General features: G+C 38.6%; 3 protein-coding genes and 1 pseudogene across 5 annotated transcripts; 3 read left to right on the forward strand and 1 right to left on the reverse strand.

The window, feature by feature from the left end:
• Window positions 1-138: 138 nt before the first annotated feature.
• On the reverse strand, window positions 139-3,198 carry LOC104750972 (pentatricopeptide repeat-containing protein At1g71210, mitochondrial pseudogene; annotated as a pseudogene). Its single transcript, XR_015585324.1, has one exon. The product of XR_015585324.1 is annotated as a pentatricopeptide repeat-containing protein At1g71210, mitochondrial pseudogene (transcript).
• A 99-nt stretch (window positions 3,199-3,297) lies between these two features.
• On the forward strand, window positions 3,298-13,617 carry LOC104750973 (UDP-glucose:glycoprotein glucosyltransferase). Its single transcript, XM_087493331.1, has 37 exons — window positions 3,298-3,565; window positions 3,663-4,019; window positions 4,120-4,273; window positions 4,527-4,698; window positions 4,823-4,896; window positions 5,134-5,230; window positions 5,310-5,422; window positions 5,518-5,633; window positions 5,944-6,001; window positions 6,243-6,395; window positions 6,515-6,613; window positions 6,697-6,849; window positions 7,079-7,147; window positions 7,277-7,365; window positions 7,497-7,659; window positions 7,827-7,964; window positions 8,065-8,170; window positions 8,270-8,364; window positions 8,470-8,582; window positions 8,699-8,909; window positions 9,024-9,092; window positions 9,216-9,361; window positions 9,650-9,751; window positions 9,842-9,989; window positions 10,262-10,318; window positions 10,419-10,549; window positions 10,705-10,793; window positions 10,872-11,224; window positions 11,323-11,409; window positions 11,546-11,610; window positions 11,843-11,945; window positions 12,082-12,240; window positions 12,329-12,469; window positions 12,555-12,598; window positions 12,676-12,790; window positions 13,006-13,158; window positions 13,246-13,617. The coding sequence occupies exons 1-37, from the start codon at window positions 3,420-3,422 to the stop codon at window positions 13,435-13,437; spliced, it is 4,830 nt and encodes a 1,609-aa protein (XP_087349457.1). The 5' UTR covers window positions 3,298-3,419; the 3' UTR covers window positions 13,438-13,617.
• Window positions 13,618-13,796: 179 nt separating this feature from the next.
• On the forward strand, window positions 13,797-16,093 carry LOC104750974 (COP9 signalosome complex subunit 5b). Its single transcript, XM_087489880.1, has 6 exons — window positions 13,797-14,345; window positions 14,529-14,810; window positions 14,888-15,035; window positions 15,145-15,230; window positions 15,528-15,605; window positions 15,693-16,093. The coding sequence occupies exons 1-6, from the start codon at window positions 13,956-13,958 to the stop codon at window positions 15,783-15,785; spliced, it is 1,077 nt and encodes a 358-aa protein (XP_087346006.1). The 5' UTR covers window positions 13,797-13,955; the 3' UTR covers window positions 15,786-16,093.
• Window positions 16,094-16,661: 568 nt separating this feature from the next.
• Window positions 16,662-21,204, forward strand: LOC104701789 (uncharacterized). Of its 2 annotated transcripts, none has more exons than XM_087493488.1 (11): window positions 16,662-17,109; window positions 17,236-17,464; window positions 17,572-17,719; window positions 17,841-17,948; window positions 18,147-18,310; window positions 18,409-18,574; window positions 18,836-18,972; window positions 19,081-19,768; window positions 19,972-20,084; window positions 20,289-20,544; window positions 20,711-21,204. In XM_087493488.1, the coding sequence occupies exons 1-11, from the start codon at window positions 16,911-16,913 to the stop codon at window positions 20,984-20,986; spliced, it is 2,484 nt and encodes an 827-aa protein (XP_087349614.1). In that variant the 5' UTR covers window positions 16,662-16,910; the 3' UTR covers window positions 20,987-21,204. The 2 variants fall into 2 exon arrangements, with proteins under 2 accessions (XP_087349614.1, XP_087349615.1); XM_087493489.1 differs by having other exon boundaries at window positions 16,755-17,109; window positions 18,404-18,574.
• The last annotated feature ends 213 nt before the right edge of the window (window positions 21,205-21,417 follow it).

Genomic DNA, 21,417 nt, shown 5'->3' on the forward strand with positions numbered 1-21,417 from the left:
ATCTCCTCTGTTTTTAATCTTGTTTGTTTTGTTTTTTCATTATGTTGTTAAAATATTTGTGTTTAGTCAATAAGAGAGTGCTTTTATATCAAATTTTATATGAAAATTAGAAAGACTATTAGCAAAAATACCAAAGTATTTGTTATCAATTTTTTTCTTATTTCTTTAACAAAAAAATTATAACTTTTAATAAACAAATGTAATACAAACACAAATAATTCAAAACCAAGGTGGGCGGGCACCATTTAAGTTTCTTTAACAACAAATGAAGAATATGACAAAAATTGTTGAAATCTCTCTCTTGAGTTGTGTGTTTCTCTACTAGGAAAGCCTACTACCAAATTGTGTACATGATGTAGATCTGAAGCTGATACTACCCAATTCTGTAACTGCCTCTAATGACACATTTGTAATACAGAGACAAGAAAGCTTTCTGCAAGTCATGGCTTTCTCACTCACCTGTTATCAATGGATCATCCAATTCCCAAAACAGAAATTGAATCCAAAACAATCAATTAACTGAGAGATTCTTCCCTTATTCTCTATTAACCAATTCTGACCTCTCCATGCCGGTACTTTTCATTATTCACGTTGTCTCTCTCTATTCCAACCATTCCTCCCTAAGCTTGACTGCAAATTCCGTCCCTCTAGTATGCGGTCAGCCCGTTCAAGGATACTGTCAGTCCGCTCATTAGGCTCATACCCTCTCCGACATATTCTTTCAACCATCTCATATGCATCTTCCGCCTGGTTCATCACAATCATTTTCAACAGCATATTGTACGTGTATATATCAAGTGTATAGCATTTCTCTATAACTTCATCTAACCGCTTCAGTTGTACTTCCATATCGATGCGTCCCGAAAATAATCCTATCAACTCACCAAGTGACTTCATCTCAGGGATCTTTTCTTCTACATCTCTCATCCGTGTCCATGCTTCATACACCCCTTTGCTCTTCATTGCGTTATGCAAAAGAACATTACCGATGAAAGCTGTAATACGGCGCCCGCTTTTCCTAAAATCATTGACTAATCCAACTGCCTCCTCATACCTTTCTTCGTTGCACAACTTTTGCATGTTTAGTTCGTAACATTCGATACTAGGCCGAAGTCCTTCACCCTTCATTTCTTCCAAGAAATGCATCGCATCATCCAATCTATTTGCTTTACAGAGGCCAACAATCATAACATGGTAAAGTCTGTTTTTGATCTCACCTTTTTCACGCAGGTCATGGAAAAAGTGAAGAGCATCGGCCATTTTCTCATTTTTAAGATAACTCTGAAGCATGAGAATGTTTGAATCTAGTGTGGGCTTCATCCCATCTGTATCCATCATATCATACACTAGTCTTGCTAGTTTTGGTTTCCCTGCAAACCCAGCTCCTTCGATGAATAAGTTGTAGGCCTGAACTTTGTGTTCCCAAAGTGACAACTGGAACTCAAGCAAAGTAGTAAAAAAGTTTTTTCCACCACTTTCCATCTCACAAACACATCGAATAACATTTCGAAAGAGAGTACGGATCGGGGTGTAACCCTTTTCCTGCATCCCGATGATAAGTTCAGCAGCTATGTCTCCCCTCATTATTGTGATTGAGCCGTATATCAAGCTGATGAACATTTTGAAGGAGGTATCTACACCACTTCTATTGAATAGCTCATTAATCATAAGAGCGTCCTCCACTTTCCCAACATTGCAAAGGGCTGATATAATATTGCCACCAGCTATACGTTTAGGCAATAAGTCCTGTTCTGCGGCAGCAATAAACAGCTCCTTTGCCATGTCAGGCTTCCCTTTCCAACACAAGGCATTGGTAAGTGTACTAAAAGTCTTTCCTCCAAGAAAATGCCCTCGGTCCATCGCCCCCTTCAAGACATCATAAGCTTGTTCAACACTTCCATTGGCGCAAAGGGTATGAATCAGATAGTTGTAAGACGTGGCAGTAGGAGCAAAGCCAATTTCTGATCTCGACCTGTATAACTCGAGGGCTTCATCTACAAATCCGGCTTTGCAAAAGAAGCATAGCGCTGCATTCATCGTTTTCTTATTAGGTGAAACTCCACGTACCATCATCTCCGTCAGGATATCATACACACCATCAAGATCGTTCTCTTTCAAAAGTTGAAAGACCAAAGAGTTATACCTGAAAACTTCGAGTTCACAACCTTCTAAAGGACTAATTTTCTGCAAGAAATCCGCAGTGTTATTCAAAAATCCAGCTTTCATAAGAGCCTTAATCCAAATGTTATAAGCACGGTCCATATCCACTGTTCCCACCACTTTGATATCATCTAACAACTTAGTAGCTTCCTGAAATTTCCGTTTGGTACACAGAGCATCGACCAAAATGCCTAAACCAGAACCGCATCCAGCAGGATCATTGGGGAGCAAAGCTCGGATATAACCTTCAGCATCATCAAGTTTCCCTTGCTTGCACAACTTCTTCACCAAAATGGAATGCGTGACAGCACAAACAAAGCCACGCTCAGAGATCTGCTCGAAGATGACATCAACCGTATCAAAACACTTCTCCTCAACAAGTGCATTAAGAAGCACATGATACCCAAACGAATCCAAATCCAAACCTCGGAACCTCATGTTACCAAAATGCTGAAGAGCTATATCAGTACGACCAGCAACAGCATATCCCACAACGAGCGCATCACATAGACGAAGCGAATGGCGATAACCTTCAACGCCAACACTTCGATCCAAGATTTCAATCATAAGAGTCACAAGCTTAGCACCACGAAGGATCTTGAAGATGGCGTGAAAAGTAGCACGGGTGTGATGAAACCCAGGCTGACGAGCAGCCCAATCGAAGAATTTAAGACAAGAGAGGATATCGTTACGAGTGTGTGAAAGCACGTCGAGTACGAATTTCTCAGTAAGACGGAGTCGGAGGTCGGAGAGGTGGAGGTAGAAAGCTCTGTCATCTCCATCGTTAGAAGGAGTTCGGAGGATATCGAAGATTCGATCGATTAACTGGTGACTCTGCTTCACACCTCGATGCTTAAACCAGTCTTTCCATTCGCGGACTAGGATATCTCCGGGAGTGATTGAAGAAGAAGAAGAAGAAGCTCTAGAGGAGAAGGTAGAGAACGGGAAATGAGAAGAGATAGCGTCGACTTTGTTACCGGAATTGCAGTTTCTGAACGACGACGCAGAGAGCGATAGTATCCTCCGCCTGAGGAGCATCCCTTCGCATGATCTCGACGGTGACGCAACCAACACCGAAGGCCACCAAAAAACTCGTAAAACCCTAACTTTTGTGAGCCGGTCAGTGATCGCCACGTTAGACTCGATGTCGTGGCTTTTGTTGGCTATTTACGAAAATGTCCTTTTTCCTGAGTTAGTGAGAGAAATATTGGGTTCCCGGCTTTGTTTCTGGTTTGCTTCTCTTCTCCGTCGTGGAAAAGATGGGGACCAATCTGAGATCTTGGCTTTATCTCATTCTTCTCTTCTTCGTCGTCGTCGGCGTCAACGCTCAGAATCGGAGACCTAAGAATGTTCAGGTGGCTGTTAAGGCTAAGTGGCAGGGTACTCCTCTTCTCCTCGAGGCTGGGTAATGTCATTGTTGTTGACATTTCTTACTTTTTGTTACTGATCTTTGCGAATTCGACAGTGAAATCTGAATTTGTTGTTGTTGTTGTTGTGAATAGAGAGTTGATTTCGAAAGAATCGAAGCAGTTGTTTTGGGAGTTCACTGATGCTTGGCTTGGTTCCGATGGAGATGATGATGATACTGATTGCAAATCAGCTAGAGATTGTCTTCTTAAGATATCTAAACAAGCTTCGACTCTGTTAGCTCAACCAGTGGCTTCTCTTTTCCATTTCTCACTTACTTTGAGATCTGCCTCCCCCCGGCTTGTGCTTTACCGTCAATTAGCTGATGAGTCTCTATCTTCTTTCCCTCACGGCGATGATCCTTCTGCGAATGGGTGCTGTTGGGTTGATACTGGCTCCTCTCTCTTTTATGATGTTGCAGATCTTGAATCCTGGCTCGCATCTTCCCCTGCGTATGCACTGACAGTTTCTCTTCTTTTTTTTTTTTTTTTTTTCGTTTTGGTTAAGCTCATAATTTGTTCTTTCTAAGCTGCATTTTTCGTTGGGTGCTAGTGCTGGAGACGCGGTTCAGGGGCCTGAGCTCTTCGACTTTGATCACGTTCATTTTGATTCAAGAGCTGGAAGCCCAGTTGCCGTTCTCTATGGTGCAGTTGGGACTGATTGCTTTAGGAAATTTCACCTCTCGCTTGCTAAAGCAGCCAAAGAGGTCTCTCTTTTTTTATGGAAACTTGTCCTTGATTGTTGAAAAAACGTATTTTTTTATTGGGCTAGAAAAGGAATGCTTTACCTTGAGCTCGTGGCATGAGTTTGAGAAGTTCCATCGTATGGGGTTCAGTTGTTTTCTTTTTTCTGTTACTGTCTTGATAAAAAAACATCAGGCTCTACTGTCCAGGGAGACATTTCCTATTGTCTATCTGCTTTTGTTGTGTGCATGCTAATTAAGCCTTGGTTTCCTACAGGGAAAAGTTACTTATGTTGTTAGACCAGTATTACCTTCGGGTTGTGAAGGCAAAACCAGACCCTGCGGTGCCATTGGGGCACGAGATAATGTTAGCTTAGCTGGCTATGGTGTGGAGCTTGCTTTGAAGAACATGGAGTACAAGGCAATGGATGATAGTGCTATAAAGAAAGGTTAGTGTTAAATACTCAATTATTCATTTCGCCACCCGAATATTGAAAGTAAAAGCCTACTTTTATCCAGTATTTATTTTGTATCTTCTTTCTATCCTTTAACTATTTCTGCTACGAGTTTCAGGTATTACTCTTGAAGATCCAAGGACTGAAGATCTTAGTCAAGATGTTAGGGGCTTTATATTCTCAAAAATTCTGGTATGTTTAATTTGAAAAATAACCAGAGTAATGTATACATATATAGAAAACCATTTCTTTCAAAATATCTCTTCATTTATTGTGCACAAATGTATGAATACTCGCAAAAAATAAGTATGTTTTTGTTGATGCACGGACAAAGATACGAGAGGAATGATGGGAAACGGATTTTTTTTTCGTAGTAGTTTGTTGAATTTCTGTGGGGTAATCATTAAGGTCAGTGCTCCTCTTTTTCAGGACAGGAAACCTGAGCTAAGATCAGAAGTCATGGCTTTTAGGGACTATCTCCTATCATCAACAGTATCAGACACGCTTGATGTTTGGGAGCTCAAGGGTAGATCTGCATCCTGAATGTTTGGCTTGGTTATGATAGAAATTAATCATGTGTTTCCTAATTTACCTTAGTTCAACAGATTTAGGACACCAAACAGCGCAGAGAATAGTCCATGCCTCTGATCCCCTGCAGTCTATGCAAGAAATTAATCAAAACTTCCCTAGTGTAGTATCTTCATTATCTCGCATGAAGGTATGTCATTGTTTTTTGATGCTGTGTTTACACTGCTGGTTGAATTTTTTTCTTGTGGTTCCTTTTATTTTAGATATGTATGGTTAATCGTGCAGCTGAATGAATCAATCAAAGATGAGATACTTTCAAACCAGAGAATGGTTCCCCCTGGCAAGGCTTTGTTGGCTCTGAATGGTGCCCTGTTGAACATCGAAGATATGGATCTATACATGTAATACCTTTTTGCACATTGTGTTACTTTGCCTTGGTCTGGGCATATTTTAGTGCAATCCATGATCCATGATGAGATTTTTCTTTTATGGTTTAGCAAGCTGAAATTCTGATGGTTTTTCTCATTTGGTTCTCTTCCCCAAGCCCATTTTTGCTTGAGTACACGACCAGAACTAGTTTCCCGTTTTTCTATTCACTTGCATTTGATATCAGATTGCATTGAATCGCTATTCATTTAGATTTCCGTTTTACCCTTTTCAAAAGGTAGCATGCCTAAATTGTTACTCCGGTTGCCATTATTCTGTTTGTAGGTTGATGGATTTGGCTCATCAGGAATTGTCCCTGGCCAACCAATTTTCGAAGCTTAAGGTACTCCTGTAATAATAGACCGAAATTTTATGATTTAGTGTTTCATTTTTCTGTTTGCTGGAGATCTTGGACATACATCTTAATTCTTGTGAAATAAAAAGTAAAGTTGTAGTTTGTATAACATGGAAGAAAAACTGGAACTATACAAATTGATAATTTTTTTCTTCCTGTCTATTCAGGACATTAAACTATGATTAGTCTTGAATATATGGATGTGCTAACATGTTTATGCAACTATCAGATACCTGATGGAGCCATACGGAAACTTCTACTAACTACCCCTCTCCCTGAGCCGGATTCTTATCGGGTTGATTTCCGTTCCGTGCATGTTAACTATCTCAACAATCTGGAAGAGGATGATATGTACAAGCGTTGGAGGAGTAATCTTAACGAGGTAACTAGTGCAGCTGCATCTTCACCATAAGTGAGGATACATATGATTTAATTGTAAGCAAGGTGCCATTTGGAAAATAATATCTCTAATGGCCTGTGTTTCTCTCACCTTGTAATAAGATTTTGATGCCTGCTTTCCCTGGGCAACTACGTTACATCCGAAAGAACCTATTCCATGCAGTTTATGTCATTGATCCAGCAACTGCCTGCGGTCTTGAGGTAAGTCTTATATCTACCCTTTCCCGGCATTGCTGTCCCTTTATCCCTTTTCCCTTGAGCTGACTATTGTTGGATCTTTACAGTCCATTGACACTCTCAGATCTTTGTATGAAAATCAAGTCCCTGTGAGATTTGGGGTGATTTTATATTCCACTCAATTAATCAAGACAATCGAGGAGACTGGTGGTCAAATCCCATCTTCTGATGCCCAAGTTAAAGAGGACATATCCACTATGGTATTCACTGTTTAGAATACAAATCGACTGTTTATCGTTTTTCCCAATTTTGAAATTTTTTGCCTGCAATAAGAAGCTTTTTCAGGGGGGTTAAGAAATTTCCTGTTTATCATTTGCCCAAGTTAAAGAGGACATATTATGTTCATTTTTTTTTTTTTTTTTTTTTTTTTGCTGAGGGGTAAAACTAAGAATGGATTAGTAATATTCTGATGAAAAACTCCCTTTGCAGGTTATACGTCTTTTTTTGTACATCAAGGAGCACCATGGGATTCAAACAGCTTTTCAGTTCTTGGGCAATGTAATAGACATTAAAAATTTACACCAAACTCACAGTTAGAAGTGTCTTGAAACAATTATTTGTCATTTTCTGCTGTAACTTCAAGTATCCAAGAACGTTAGTTGCTAACATCTTCAGGTTGGTTAACAGATAAACACACTAAGGACTGAATCTGCTGATTCTTCCGAGGAGGACATTGAACAGGAGCACGTCGATGGAGCATTTGTTGAGACAATTCTGTAAGTACTATGTATATTTAGAATCATTATTCTACGATCGTAGATCTATATTATTTCTATCTCCAATTCTCCATAGGAAATTTGGATTGTATTTCTTAACGCTCCTAAAGTTTGGGTCTTTTATATTCTAGACCAAAGGTTAAATCACCCCCACAGGATATGTTGCTGAAACTGCAACAAGAGCATACTTTGAAAGAAGCATCTGAAGCAAGCTCCATGTTTGTATTTAAGCTGGGTCTGGCGAAATTGAAGTGTTCCTTTTTGATGAATGGCCTTGTCTTCGATTCTGTTGAGGTACTTTTTGTGCATCTTTTATAATTGTACATGCAAACCTTTTTTTTTTACTTTTTAATCTTCATCAACTTTCACGTCTGCATAGTAAGAGATTTTAATATTCTACGGCTGTGATTTTCTTAAGTCTATTGAAAATTGGTTCATGAAGCTACCCCTTGTCTTTCCAGGAAGAAACTCTTTTGAATGCCATGAATGATGAGCTTCCTAAGATACAAGAACAAGTTTATTACGGCCAGATAGAATCCCATACTAATGTTTTGGACAAATTGCTTTCGGAAAGTGGTCTTAGCCGTTACAATCCACAGGTAGGGAATTTCACTGGCAGCATATCTTGTAATATGCTTATGTGTTTGTTCATTACTAATTCCAAGAAGTGTCTGCCTCTCGTATTTGCATTGTTTGTAGATTATTAGTGGAGGAAAGAACAAACCAAGATTTGTGTCACTGGCTTCATCGACTAGGGAAGGGGAATCTATGTTGAATGATGTTAACTACTTGCATTCACCTGAAAGTAACAAGAAATTATATAGTCAACAGCTTCTGTCCATATCCCAAATGTGTTATCTTCTTAGGAAAACTCACTTAATATATATCTTTATAACAATTCCAGCTTCAGATGATGTAAAGTACGTGACTCATCTCCTTGCTGCTGATGTCGCAACGAAGAAAGGAATGAAATTGTTACATGAAGGAGTCCGTTACTTGGTTAGTTGATGTATTATTAGCTTTATGCCTCGTTCTTTACACCCTTATCCTCGACCTTAAGTTGGATCCGCACATGGTATTGATGTTTCTTACATTTTCATACAGATTGGAGGTTCCAAAAGTGCTCGTCTTGGAGTCTTATTTAGTAGCAGCCAGAATGCCGACCCAAATAGCCTTCTGTTTATAAAGTTTTTCGAAAAAACTGCTTCGTCATTTAGGTATGTGAGTTTTTGTCTTACATGTGATAGGTAAAGTGTTCTCGATGATACTTTTGTTTGTGTCATTTCCTTACCTTCATCTCTGCTTGTTATGTTTGTTATCTAATTATTTGCAGTCGTAAGGAAAAGGTGCTATACTTCTTGGATAAACTATGCTTGTTTTACGAGCGTGAATATCTGTTAAAAACATCAGTGGAATCAGCTAGCTCCCAAATGTTCGTTGATAAAGTCGCTGAGCTTGCTGAGGAGTATGGGCTATCTTCTAAGGCCTACCGATCTTGTCTCGCTGACTCGTTGGATGAACAATTACCTAAACGTTTGACAAAGGTATGCTGCTTTAAAAAATTCTAATATGCATGAAAGAATGTCGATACAAGAATCATCAGTTTTCTGTAAAAAGCAATGGTGTTAACAATGGTTTTGTTTATAATTGTTATGCAGGTCGCCAAATTCGTGTCTTGGGAACTTGGGCTTGAATCTGATGCAAATGCAATTATTTCAAATGGAAGGGTTTGTAAACCTACTTTTATCCTTTCCCGTAATTATATAGATTGCTTAATACTATTTACGTATTCTTAGTGTTAGTTCTTATATTTATGAACCTTCATCACATTCAATTATATATTTGACTAGGTGATATTTCCTGTCGATGAGAGGACATTTTTGGGCCAAGATTTACATCTTCTCGAGTCAATGGAGTTCAATCAAAGAGTAAAGCCTGTTCAAGAAATTATTGAAGGCATTGAATGGCAGGAAGTTGATCCCGATTTGCTGACAAGGTCTCTTGTTTTATGCTGTAACTGTTTCTCATTGTCTGCCAATTGCCAAACCAAAAAAAGAAATTTTTTAGTCGTAATGCTTTTCCTCCAAGTTCTTGGCGAGCAAAGCTTCTTTAGCTGCACATTTCTACAATTCTGTTCTTCTAGATATGGCTCTTTCTGGTTATTTTTATAGGCTTTATTCGCTCTTTAGACTGATGTTTCTTCTCATATTTTCTTCTTCAAGGAGAGATGTATGTTTTGACAATGGTTGATAAAATATTGGTTTTCCTTTTGTCGCACTTGCAGTAAATATTTTAGCGATGTCTTCATGTTTGTCTCATCTGCAATGGCAACACGAGATCGTAGTTCTGAAAGTGCACGATTTGAGGTGTTGAATTCAGAATACAGGTATGTACATTGGCTTTGTTAGTATTTACTTTTCTTTTCATTTTCTTAGGAGTTTAAGACTCTGCAACTAAGATGTCCATTTGTGTGTAGTGCGGTTTTGCTAGGAAATGAAAATGCAACTATACACATTGATGCTGTTATCGATCCTTTGAGCCTCACTGGTCAAAAACTAGCATCACTTCTTCAAGTTCTGCAGAAACATGTTCAGACGAGCATGAGGATTGTTCTGAATCCCATGGTGAGTAAAACATATACTGCTTACATTATTGTTTAGAGTACATAATATTGTTCTGAGCACCTAGATGTTCTAAGGGCTTACTCTTCTGGCCTTTATTATGGTTACTGATACTCTTGCTGAGATCGATATCTTTATGATATAACCGCTGCCTTACTGATGTGGTTAATTATGGGTATTTTTCATGTGCATTCTGTTTCAGTAGTAGTTATTTCTTTTTGGAAGATACATATTGTTCATGTGTCTGACCTAGAGTTCTTATTTCTTATTGGCAGAGTTCCCTTGTGGACATTCCTTTGAAGAATTACTACAGATATGTCTTACCTAATACGGTATGTTATTTAAAAGATCTTCATAAAATTATATGACGGTCTGGTATTTTGTCCATATTCTCTGATCAAATATTGACTCTGCTTTGTATCTTTTTTGCAGGACGATTACAGCAGTACAGGCTTTGACGTAGATGGGCCTAAGGCATTTTTTGCAAATATGCCATTGTCTAAGACACTTACCATGAATCTTGACGTTCCAGAGCCATGGCTTGTTGAACCAGTAATTGCCATGTATGGTATTTTCCCCTGAAATAAGAAAATGTGACTATGCTATTCTTTTTGGCTTGAAATATTTGTTAAGGCATTTGCTTGTTTAGTTCACTTATATTTGCTTATGCCTGACCTTTTGCTATTTTTTTTTCTCTTCTGGATTTGTCCTTGTCCAGCCATGATCTTGATAATATTTTGCTTGAGAACCTTGGAGATACCACTACACTGCAGGCAGTTTTTGAAGTTGAATCTCTTGTTCTTACAGGTTAGCTTTTCTATACTTATTATAAAACGCTGGATGAATTTGTTCATGCTATTTGTTATTAACATAACTCTTGCACAGGTCATTGCGCAGAAAAAGATCATGAGGCTCCTCGTGGCCTTCAGCTGATTCTGAGAACCAAAAATAAACCGCATTTGGTTGATACCCTTGTAATGGCCAATTTGGGTTATTGGCAGATGAAAGTATCCCCTGGGGTTTGGTATTTACAACTTGCTCCGGGTAGAAGTTCTGAACTATACGTTTTGAAAGGAGGAAATGACGGGAATCAAGATCAATCCTCGCTGAAACGTATTACTATCGATGATCTGCGTGGTAAAGTTGTTCATCTAGAAGTAGTTAAGAGAAAGGGTAAGGAGCATGAGAAGTTGCTAGTTCCTTCTGACGATGATGATGGTGTGCAGCAAAGCAATGAAGTAAGTGCTTCTTAACTATAATAGAAGATATACATAAAAAACTATGGGTCCTTAAAAATCCTGGTTATTTATCCTGTGATGACGCTCTATTGTTTTAGCGACGAAGCTGGAACTCAAATTTCTTGAAATGGGCGTCTGGTTTCGTTGGTGGTCGTCAACAATCAATGAAGGGAGATTCCAAAAAAGTGAGTAGCTTTTGTAATCTAGACTAACTTGTATGATTGTTGTAAACCTGTTTCATCTCAATTCTATTTGATTCTAACATGTGGGCTACCTTTGCAACAAAATTTATCTTGTTATATCTATCTATCATCTTTTCAGGAGCATGAGAAGGGTGGACGACAAGGGAAAACGATAAATATATTCTCCATCGCTTCAGGGCATTTGTAAGAGCTATCATTTTTTATCTGCTTGACCACATAGATTGACTTAGATAAACTGGAGTACTTTTAAGTGCATCATTCACGCATATGAAAAGAAAAGAATTTATGGTAGATCTATGTCTGTATGTGGATATTCGTGTCAGAAGAGTTTTAAGTATATTATGTGAAGAAAAATTTATAAGAAATATTTTTTGGTATCGCTTCCTTTCTGATGCCGAGGCACTGCTTATGACAGATACGAGCGTTTCCTTAAGATCATGATTCTCAGTGTTTTGAAGAACACCAATCGTCCTGTAAAATTCTGGTTTATTAAGAATTATCTTTCTCCTCAGTTTAAGGTTGGTTTCTTTTTTCTTTGCGTACGCTTAAGATTGTCGTCTGTGTCTATTTATGTCTTCTTATCTCTAGATGCAAATTTATCTATAGTTTTTCAACCACTCTTAACTTAATGTGTATCAAATTCTACTCTTGCAGGATGTGATTCCACATATGGCACAAGAATACAACTTTGAGTATGAGCTGATTACTTACAAATGGCCTACCTGGTTGCATAAACAGAAAGAAAAGCAACGAATTATTTGGGCCTACAAAATTCTTTTCCTTGATGTTATATTTCCACTCTCATTGGAAAAGGTACATATGATCATATATCTTCATTTCTTTCTTGCGATTTTGGTGCTTGCAAGATGCCACTATAAGGAATTCGACATGTATTCTGTAGGTTATATTTGTCGACGCAGATCAAATTATAAGGACAGACATGGGAGAACTGTATGATATGGATATTAAAGGAAGACCTCTTGCGTATACTCCTTTTTGTGACAACAACAGGGAAATGGATGGATATCGATTTTGGAGACAGGTAAACACATTAATCTGTTTTTTTTTTTTGCCTGTAGAAGTAATTTGGTTTCCTTACTCTTTACATTCTCGATTGCTTTGAACAGGGTTTCTGGAAAGAACATTTACGTGGTAGGCCATACCATATCAGGTAAACAAACTAACTTCACTTGAACCTCAGTAATTTGTTGCTTTTCCATCCTTGATGTGCCTCGTATCTATCTGCAGTGCTCTGTACGTTGTTGACTTGGTTAAGTTCCGAGAGACAGCGGCAGGAGATAATCTAAGAGTATTCTATGAGACGCTTAGCAAGGATCCAAACAGTTTGTCCAACCTAGATCAGGCAAGTTTTACAATATGGTTCTCAATACTTAGGGCTGTAACTTTTCTTTGATGGTCACACTATCGTTTTCCTTTGTTTGAAACCCTTTCCATTTCACTCTTGTCATCACACCATTCTCTGAATCTTTAGAACATTCTACTACTGGTTTTGACTTATCTTCTCAAGTTCTATGTTCAAACTTGTTGATGGCATGACATTATCTTATCTTGTTTCAGGATCTTCCTAATTATGCTCAGCATACTGTTCCTATATTTTCACTTCCCCAAGAGTGGTTGTGGTGTGAATCTTGGTGTGGAAACGCCACAAAATCCAAGGCGAGAACAATCGATCTTTGCAACAATCCCATGACAAAGGAACCAAAGCTTCAGGTAAACGATGACTTTTCCAAAGCTTCCCTAGGATTTTTTTTTTTTCACATCTACAACACTCATAAAGCATCTTTTGTTTAAATGCAGGGTGCAAGAAGAATCGTAACTGAATGGCCTGATCTAGATCTCGAGGCACGGAAATTCACAGCAAAAATCTTGGGTGAAGATGTGGAACTCAACGAGCCAGTAGCCGCTGCTACAGACAAACCTAACCCTCCTCCATCAAATGACATCTCGGAAGATTCAGAACAAGACTTGGAATCTAAAGCAGAACTGTAAATGCACGTTCCGGAAAAAGAGGAGAAGATAAAACCATGAATCATGGCTATTTTGAATTTGCTTAGATAAGGTTTCTAGTTTTTGTAGTTGCAGTTTCGTAGACAAACGACGACATCTCTCAGCAAAAACTAGACAGAAGATAAAATGAGAATAATATCAGTATAATGTTTTTTACATCAATCTCATCTATTTGTATTTGTAACATAGAGATTACCTTTTAACTAAATCACTTGGAAGACCCGTACCAAAATCCTAAATTGGATTTGAATTGAACCAAGCCTAAACCAACAAGAAAACTTAACCGAAATTCAAATTTAACATGTGTCAGTGTCTGTATAAATAAAGGCTAACACGTGTTCTTGGAGCAAAGCAACCTTTGGACACAGTTTTCAATTCACAGCAAGTTGGATCGATCACACTCATCAGTCTCCATCTTCATCAATTTGATTCTTCAAATTCTTGAATCTTCCATCGATTGAAACCCTAGATTTCTGCAATTGAGAGTGAATAAAAAAAAAATGGAGGGTTCGTCGACGATGATGGCAAGGAAGACATGGGAACTGGAGAACAACATTATAACAGTAGACCAACCTGATTCAACCTCTGACACTGTCTTCTACTACGACGATACTGCGCAGAGTAGGTTCCAGCAGGAGAAACCATGGGCTAATGATCCTCACTACTTCAAGCGAGTTAAGATCTCAGCGCTCGCTCTTCTTAAGATGGTGGTCCACGCTCGCTCTGGTGGCACTATTGAAATCATGGGTCTTATGCAAGGTAAGACCGATGGTGATGCTATCATTGTTATGGATGCTTTTGCTTTGCCTGTGGAAGGTACTGAGACTAGGGTTAATGCTCAGGCTGATGCCTATGAGTACATGGTTGAGTATTCTCAGACCAACAAGCTCGTAAGTGTGTCTCATCTCCTACCTAGTTTGATTCCATCTGTTGTAGTTGAATGGTCTAGGGATTTAGTCTGTTCGTATGGGTTTCAAGAAGCTGTAAAGTTTTGATTTTTGTTTAGGCTACCGTTTTTAAGTATCTACAAGTCGAAACAATTTAATTGATTTTAACTTGACTTTATATAAAAGGCTGGGCGGTTGGAGAATGTTGTTGGATGGTATCACTCCCACCCTGGATATGGATGCTGGCTCTCGGGTATTGACGTTTCTACGCAGAGGCTTAACCAACAGTATCAAGAGCCTTTTTTAGCTGTTGTTATTGATCCAACAAGGACTGTTTCAGCTGGTAAAGTTGAGATTGGAGCATTCAGAACATATTCAGAAGGATATAAGCCTCCAGATGAACCTGTTTCCGAGTATCAAACTATTCCTTTAAATAAAATCGAGGACTTTGGTGTTCACTGCAAACAGGTATTACACTTTTATTCATCTTTTTCTTGATTTTTTTTCTCTTTGGAAGCTCCCAACATGACTTTTGGTTCTGGCAGTACTATTCATTGGATATCACTTATTTCAAGTCATCTCTTGATAGCCACCTTCTGGATCTCCTATGGAACAAGTACTGGGTGAACACTCTTTCTTCTTCCCCACTGCTGGGTAGTGGGGACTATGTTGCCGGACAAATATCAGACTTGGGTAAACTTTTTTGATATGGCCTAGGAGAAAAAAAATCATTTTCTCTCTCTCTCATGGTCTGCATAAAAGGTCATGTGTTCTAAATGTTTCTTGATTTTTACAATTGAAGCTGAGAAGCTTGAGCAAGCGGAGAGTCATCTGAATCATTCTCGCTTTGGAGGAATTGTTCCATCATCCCTTCATAAGAAAAAAGAGGTATGTGCAAGTGGTTCATCAAATATTAATTGCTCTGCCTTTCACATCCCACTTCTCTGGGTTTTTACCTCTCTAGAACCTCTACATATAGCTACTAAGATGATAGCTCTTCAACTTTTCTGGTTATTAGTGGTGATTTGTTTAGTTGAGAGGAGAAAATGTTGTCGAAGTTTGAACAGATAACAATAGAACATTGGAGAATGTTAATGGGTGTTGTGTATAGTCAAAATTATATATTCACGCACTGATGTCTTGCGTTAAAGATCTTGCTTGACGTGTGTTCTGGATCATTTTCAGGATGAGTCACAACTAACTAAGATAACTAGGGATAGTTCAAAGATTACTGTGGAACAGGTCCATGGACTAATGTCGCAGGTTAGTAAATCTTGAAACATAATGGTGTTATGGCTTTCCCTTAAGATTCATGGATCTCACAGATTCAAATCCGTCAATGTTGTATAGGTGATCAAAGATGTATTATTCAACACAGTGCGTCAGTCCAACAACAAATCTCCCAATGACTTGTCGGATACAGAGCCTATGATTACATCTTGAAGTTGTTCTTCTTTCGGTCTCTAGTTTTGGATTTGAGCCATCGTTTGTTGTTATGTAGTTGTCATTTCATGTGTGTGTGTTTTTTTTTTCTGTTGTGTAAAGAGTTTTAAGGCAAATGAGAATGAATTAGATCTAGTAATACAGAAGAAAATTTTGGTCAATGTTGTCCTTGACCAAAATTGCAAACACTTGTTTCATCCACCACCAATGGGTTTATTTCGCATCTGGATAGAATGGCTTCAAGTATGTCTTCAAATTGTGTAATAAAACTCTTTTGGATTCAGGAATTAATGTTTTAAAAAGTAAAACGTTATTGGCAGGAGAGGATGAATGTGAGAGGAGAAAGAGGAAGGACACGTCAACAACATTGCATCTGCAAAAACATGATTTTGCATATGGACCTATATGACTACTAAACTCAGTCTAATCTTGTTTAACAATATGGTCATTGAAAATCAAAATCTTCGTTGTTCACTTTTCTTCTTAGTTCTTATACTCATAACTCGCACTGCTCTCTTCTCCCCCAATTCCCTCCCTTGTTTTTGTTTAGCTTAGAGGCAAGGCAAGAATAATAACTTACAGCTTTCAAACACCAGTCAGTGCCATGTATAAAACACTTTTTTGAGGCAGCCCTGACTTAAACTATAAGGGGGGGGGGGGGGGGGGGGGGGGGCGCCTGGAAAATGTTGTTGGATGACATCACTTCTACACAATTATATCAGGAAGCCATTTATAGCTGTTGATAATGAATCCCACAAGGACTGTTTCAGCTAAAATAAGTTTGAGAGCGGTCCATTCAGACATTTGTAGCTGTTGATATTGATCACACAAGAACTGTTTCAGCTTAAATAAGTTTGAGAGTGGTACATTCAGAACGAATTAAAATTGAACAATAATACATAAAATTGGATTAAGGAACCGTCGACATTGGTTGGTTTGATATATATGAGAATAAATCAATAAAGACATAAAAGACGAAACCAGAAAGAAAGCAATAATTTAAGACTTCCAAAACAAAACGACAAAAGCAAAGTGGTGCGTGGTGGTGTTTTGCCACGGTACGCCTCCTCTCCCCAAAGCAAAGTCTTTTTTTTTTTTTTTTTTTTTTCAGCAACAGAAACAGAAATGGCGCAGAGAGTGGGAGGATTGAAAAGAGTGAAACTTTCATCTGCAACTCCAGATTTTCCAATTGTTTTCCGTTTGGATGGTGGAGGAGCTCGTGTTCATCGACGTTACTCTTTCTTGAGAAATTGTTCTTCTAATCGAAAGCCTAGACTCCGAATTGCTGCCCAGAAGAAATGGAAACTGAACGATATCGACCCAAGTAAGACCTTCGAATTCGGCTTCTTGAAGTTATGTACGAATCTTTTGGGAACATAAAAAATTCTGAAACAGCTGCTAGGATTTTTTATAAAGTTTCTGTTTTTTTTTTGGTGTTCTTGTATGACAGATGCGGTGCAAGAACGATTTAGTCGGTGGGTGTCTAAATCTCAGAAGCTTTTGAGTGATGTAACCTCTCCGTTGAAGAAAAAGGGTCAGAGTCTTAAGGTTGAGCTTGAGGATCAACATGATGTTGAAGACTTGGAGGAACTTCTTACAGTTGAACAAACTGTTCTAAGTGATACACCTAAAGGATCTCTTTCTGTTGATGCTATTATCTCCATCGAGCAGTTTAGCAGGTTAGTGAGAACCAATTTCAACAACAACAGAATCATTGAATCATCCTCTGACTTATTGTTGCTGCAAAAGTATTCATTTTTATTTGACCCTTTTATATATATGGCAGGATGAATGGGATAACTGGGAAGAAAATGCAAGATATATTTGAAACACTTGTTCCTCCAGCTTTATCTACAGATGCTCGGTACCTTGTTGAATATTGCTGTTTCAGGTTTTTATCTAGGGACAGCTCAGAGTTTCATCCGTCTCTCAAGGTATCTAAAGTTTCGGATGTTTTACACGAATCCTTAAACCCATTTGAAAGAAGATAAACCAAAATGCCTCCAATAGCGTCAACAGTGACCTTCTTAACCGTTGAAGCATGTTTCTTCGTAGGAACCTGCATTCCAGAGACTAATTTTCATCACAATGCTTGCGTGGGCTAATCCATACAGCAAAGGAAGAAATTCACGCAGTGATGCCTCAGAGAGACCTTTGTTTCAGGTATTTCTTAGACCTTTGATTTCTTTTGGCTTTTTATGAGGACAAAGGTTCCGTATTCCAGAACTGAATCTTATTGTTTCTCTGAAGGTTGGTAGTGGTAATAGTAGTGTAAACAAACAAAGTTTGTAAATTCAGTTAGTATCCTGCTCTTTGGTAAACTATGATTGAAATGCTGATAAAAGGTTACTGGTGTTGAAGGGACGGCTTATTGGGGAAGAGGCATTTGTTCGTATTGCTCCAGCAATTTCAGGCTTGGCTGATAGGGCTACTGTACATAACCTTTTCAAAGCTCTATCTGCTGCCACTGATCAAAAAGGCATTTCTTTGGAGACTTGGCTATCTTACATCCAGGAACTTGTCAAGTGAGTATGACATTTGCATTAATAACTTATCTTTTTGATAAATAAACATGAAGCCAACGTTGGTTTCCTAGCTGAGTATCTTTCCATTGTCAGAACAGAATACACGAAGGACGAAAGTCACACCAGACTACAGACCTTCGGCAGTTGTCATTGGAGAGACTTTTATGCATGGCCTCTAACAGGAAAGGACCTGTTTTAAAGTGGGAGAATAACGTTGCTTGGCCTGGAAAACTGTCTTTAACTGATAAAGCTCTCTATTTTGAGGTATATGTAGCTCTTTATTTTCTAAGTCCTCATGAGGGAGGGAACGAGCAAACACTGTTTCATATCTACTTTAAGAAATAAAGAACACTTCAGTTTTACATATACATTGCATAGATATGTCATGTTAGCTGGAACTAGTTGTTTGATTTAAACTTTGTGAACCCATCTCTTACTGGGCTGTTCTTTTAATTTTGAAATGAGAACTCTTCTCATGGAAATATTCTTTTCGTTTCAAGGTGTTTGAATTGTTTTCATTTTCAGCCAGTTGACATAAAGGGAAGCAAAGGGGTCTTGAGACTTGATCTCACAGGGGACAAGTCAACCGTGGAGAAAGCAAAAGTGGGGCCTCTGGGGTTTTCTCTCTTTGACTCTGCAGTTTCTGTTTCGTCCGGCCCCGGGTGAGTTCATATGTTCACCTAACTGATGTGGTTCTGATGTCTCTCTTACAGTGCCATATGTCTGGGTGGTCGTTTACATATATGCTCACCTGTAAAATGTTCATTTAGGTTGGCCACTTGGGTTCTGGAGTTTGTTGACCTAGGAGGTGAACTTAGACGAGATGTTTGGCATGCAATTATTAGTGAAGTTATAGCATTGCACACATTTCTACGAGAATTTGGGCCTGAAGAGGATGATGAATCGCTGTATCAGGTGTTTGGTGCAAAGAAGGGTAAGGAAAAGGCAATTGCAAGTGCATCTAACTGTATCGCAAGACTTCAAGCTCTTCAGTATATGCGGAATTTGCCAGATGATCCTATCAAACTAGTTCAGTTCTCTTTTCTTCAACAAGTAGCCTATGGTGATATCGTGTGCCAAACTTTAGCCGTAAATTTTTGGGGTGGACCACTATTGACAAAAGTTGCAGACACAGCCTACAAACGAGGTAATATAGCCAGGGCGTCCAGAGAGTCCAATGAAAGTTTTGATAGCGCGTCTGATCTAGATGGAAGTGTCTACTTGAAAAGGTGGATGAGGTCTCCGTCCTGGGGTTCAACTGCATCCATCAACTTTTGGAAAAGCTCTTCGTTAAGACAAGGCTTAGTTCTAAGCAAACACCTTGCGGTTGCTGATCTGACACTTGTAGAGAGAGCAGCTGAAACATGTAGAAAAAAATACAAGGTGGTAGAAAAAACTCAAGCCACTATCAATGCTGCAACAATCAAAGGGATACCTAGTAACATTGATCTCTTTAAGGTAACACTTTGTCTCCATTAGTATACAGATATTGTTTCGGAGGATTCCTATTTCTTTATGTTTAGACAACTTTCAACTCTTGTGTGCAATGCACTCGGTTTTTTAGTAATTATTTTTCATTACCCTGCAAATTATTTTACAAAACGTAAAATTAGTGGAGACTGACAAAATGTTGTTCTTCTACTTTTGTTTTTCTTTCCCAGGAACTCATTCTACCACTGAGTATAACTGCCACAAAGATTGAGAAACTCAGGCGCTGGGAGGAGCCTTACATGACGGTCTCTTTTCTAGCATTTGCATCAACGATAATATTCAGGTTGGTTCTCACACCTAGACATGTGATACTATGAAACCATGTACCTCATGCGCGTTGCATTCAGAATGATCCTTAGGTTTTAAGACTTGTAGTCGCATGTCGATAAGTCGTATTATCAGTGCTACTCTAAGTTGGATATTGTTATATCCCCATTGCTGCTTAGTAATGATCTGATACCGCTGAGGATACTTTTCTGCGCCCCAGGAACCTTCTGCAGTACGTTTTTCCTGTGTCTTTGATATTTTTGGCAACTGGGATGCTTACGTTGAAGGGACTTAGACGACAAGGCCGTCTTGGAAGATTGTTTGGAATAGTTACTATTCGAGATCAGCCTTCTTCAAATACTATTCAAAAAATTATTGCTGTCAAAGACGCCATGCAAGATCTGGAGAGCTACCTCCAAAAGATGAATGTAGTGCTTCTAAAACTAAGGACAGTTGTACTATCTGGTCATCCTCAGGTATGTTTTATTAACTGGATCAAGTTTTAAAGTGTTTTATTGACATGCCTTCTCTCTCTTATTAAGTAATTTTGGGATTGGGACAAGAATCGTTGATAGTGGTCGTGATAGATCACTATTATGTGGTGTTATATAACCTTGTTACATGATTTGAATCTTTTCTTAGATAACTACTGAGGTAGCACTGGTTTTGCTATCCATTGCGACGGTTCTAGTCATTTTCCCTTTCAAGTACGTTCTGGCTTTTGTTCTCTACGATCAATTTACTCGGGAGCTTGAGTTCCGTAAAGAAATGGTCAAGAAATTTAATGCTTTCTTACGAGAACGTTGGGAGATGGTACCAGCAGCTCCTGTCATTGTTTTACCGTTTGTAAATGAAGAGTCTACACCAGCAACTAAGGATAACAAGCAGCTCAGAAAACAAACACAGAGTGGTGATTGATAAAAAGTGCCAAATCTGTATTTCTAGTGGCATGTGCATGTTCTTAGATACACTAGAAGCTCAACAAGGAACAATCCTAGGAGCACCAAATATTAAATATAGTTGATGATGATTATTTAATGTATATGGAGTACAGAGCCCTATAGATGTTAGTTATTTGTTTATCTCTTATCCCACTACAAAACTATTGTCCAACAAGTAAAAATATTTTTCTCACATTTCTTACTCTTGATCTCCAAAATTTGTCAGCCTTCGGAGATTTACTATGATTAGCGTGGCAACTCTATCCTTTACAGTCTCAGATAACCTTCAGCTCACTATTTTCTTGATCTTTATCCGAAGAGGGTGAGCAACTCCGTCATGATCATGTCGCCTTGCGTAATTTTCTAGTCTATGAAATTTCACGCATGATGCAAACTTTTTGACTCGCT

This window comes from Camelina sativa, chromosome 16, assembly GCF_030686135.1.
Source record: "Camelina sativa cultivar CO46 ecotype springtype chromosome 16, ASM3068613v1".
NCBI classification, from domain to species: Eukaryota; Viridiplantae; Streptophyta; class Magnoliopsida; order Brassicales; family Brassicaceae; genus Camelina; species Camelina sativa.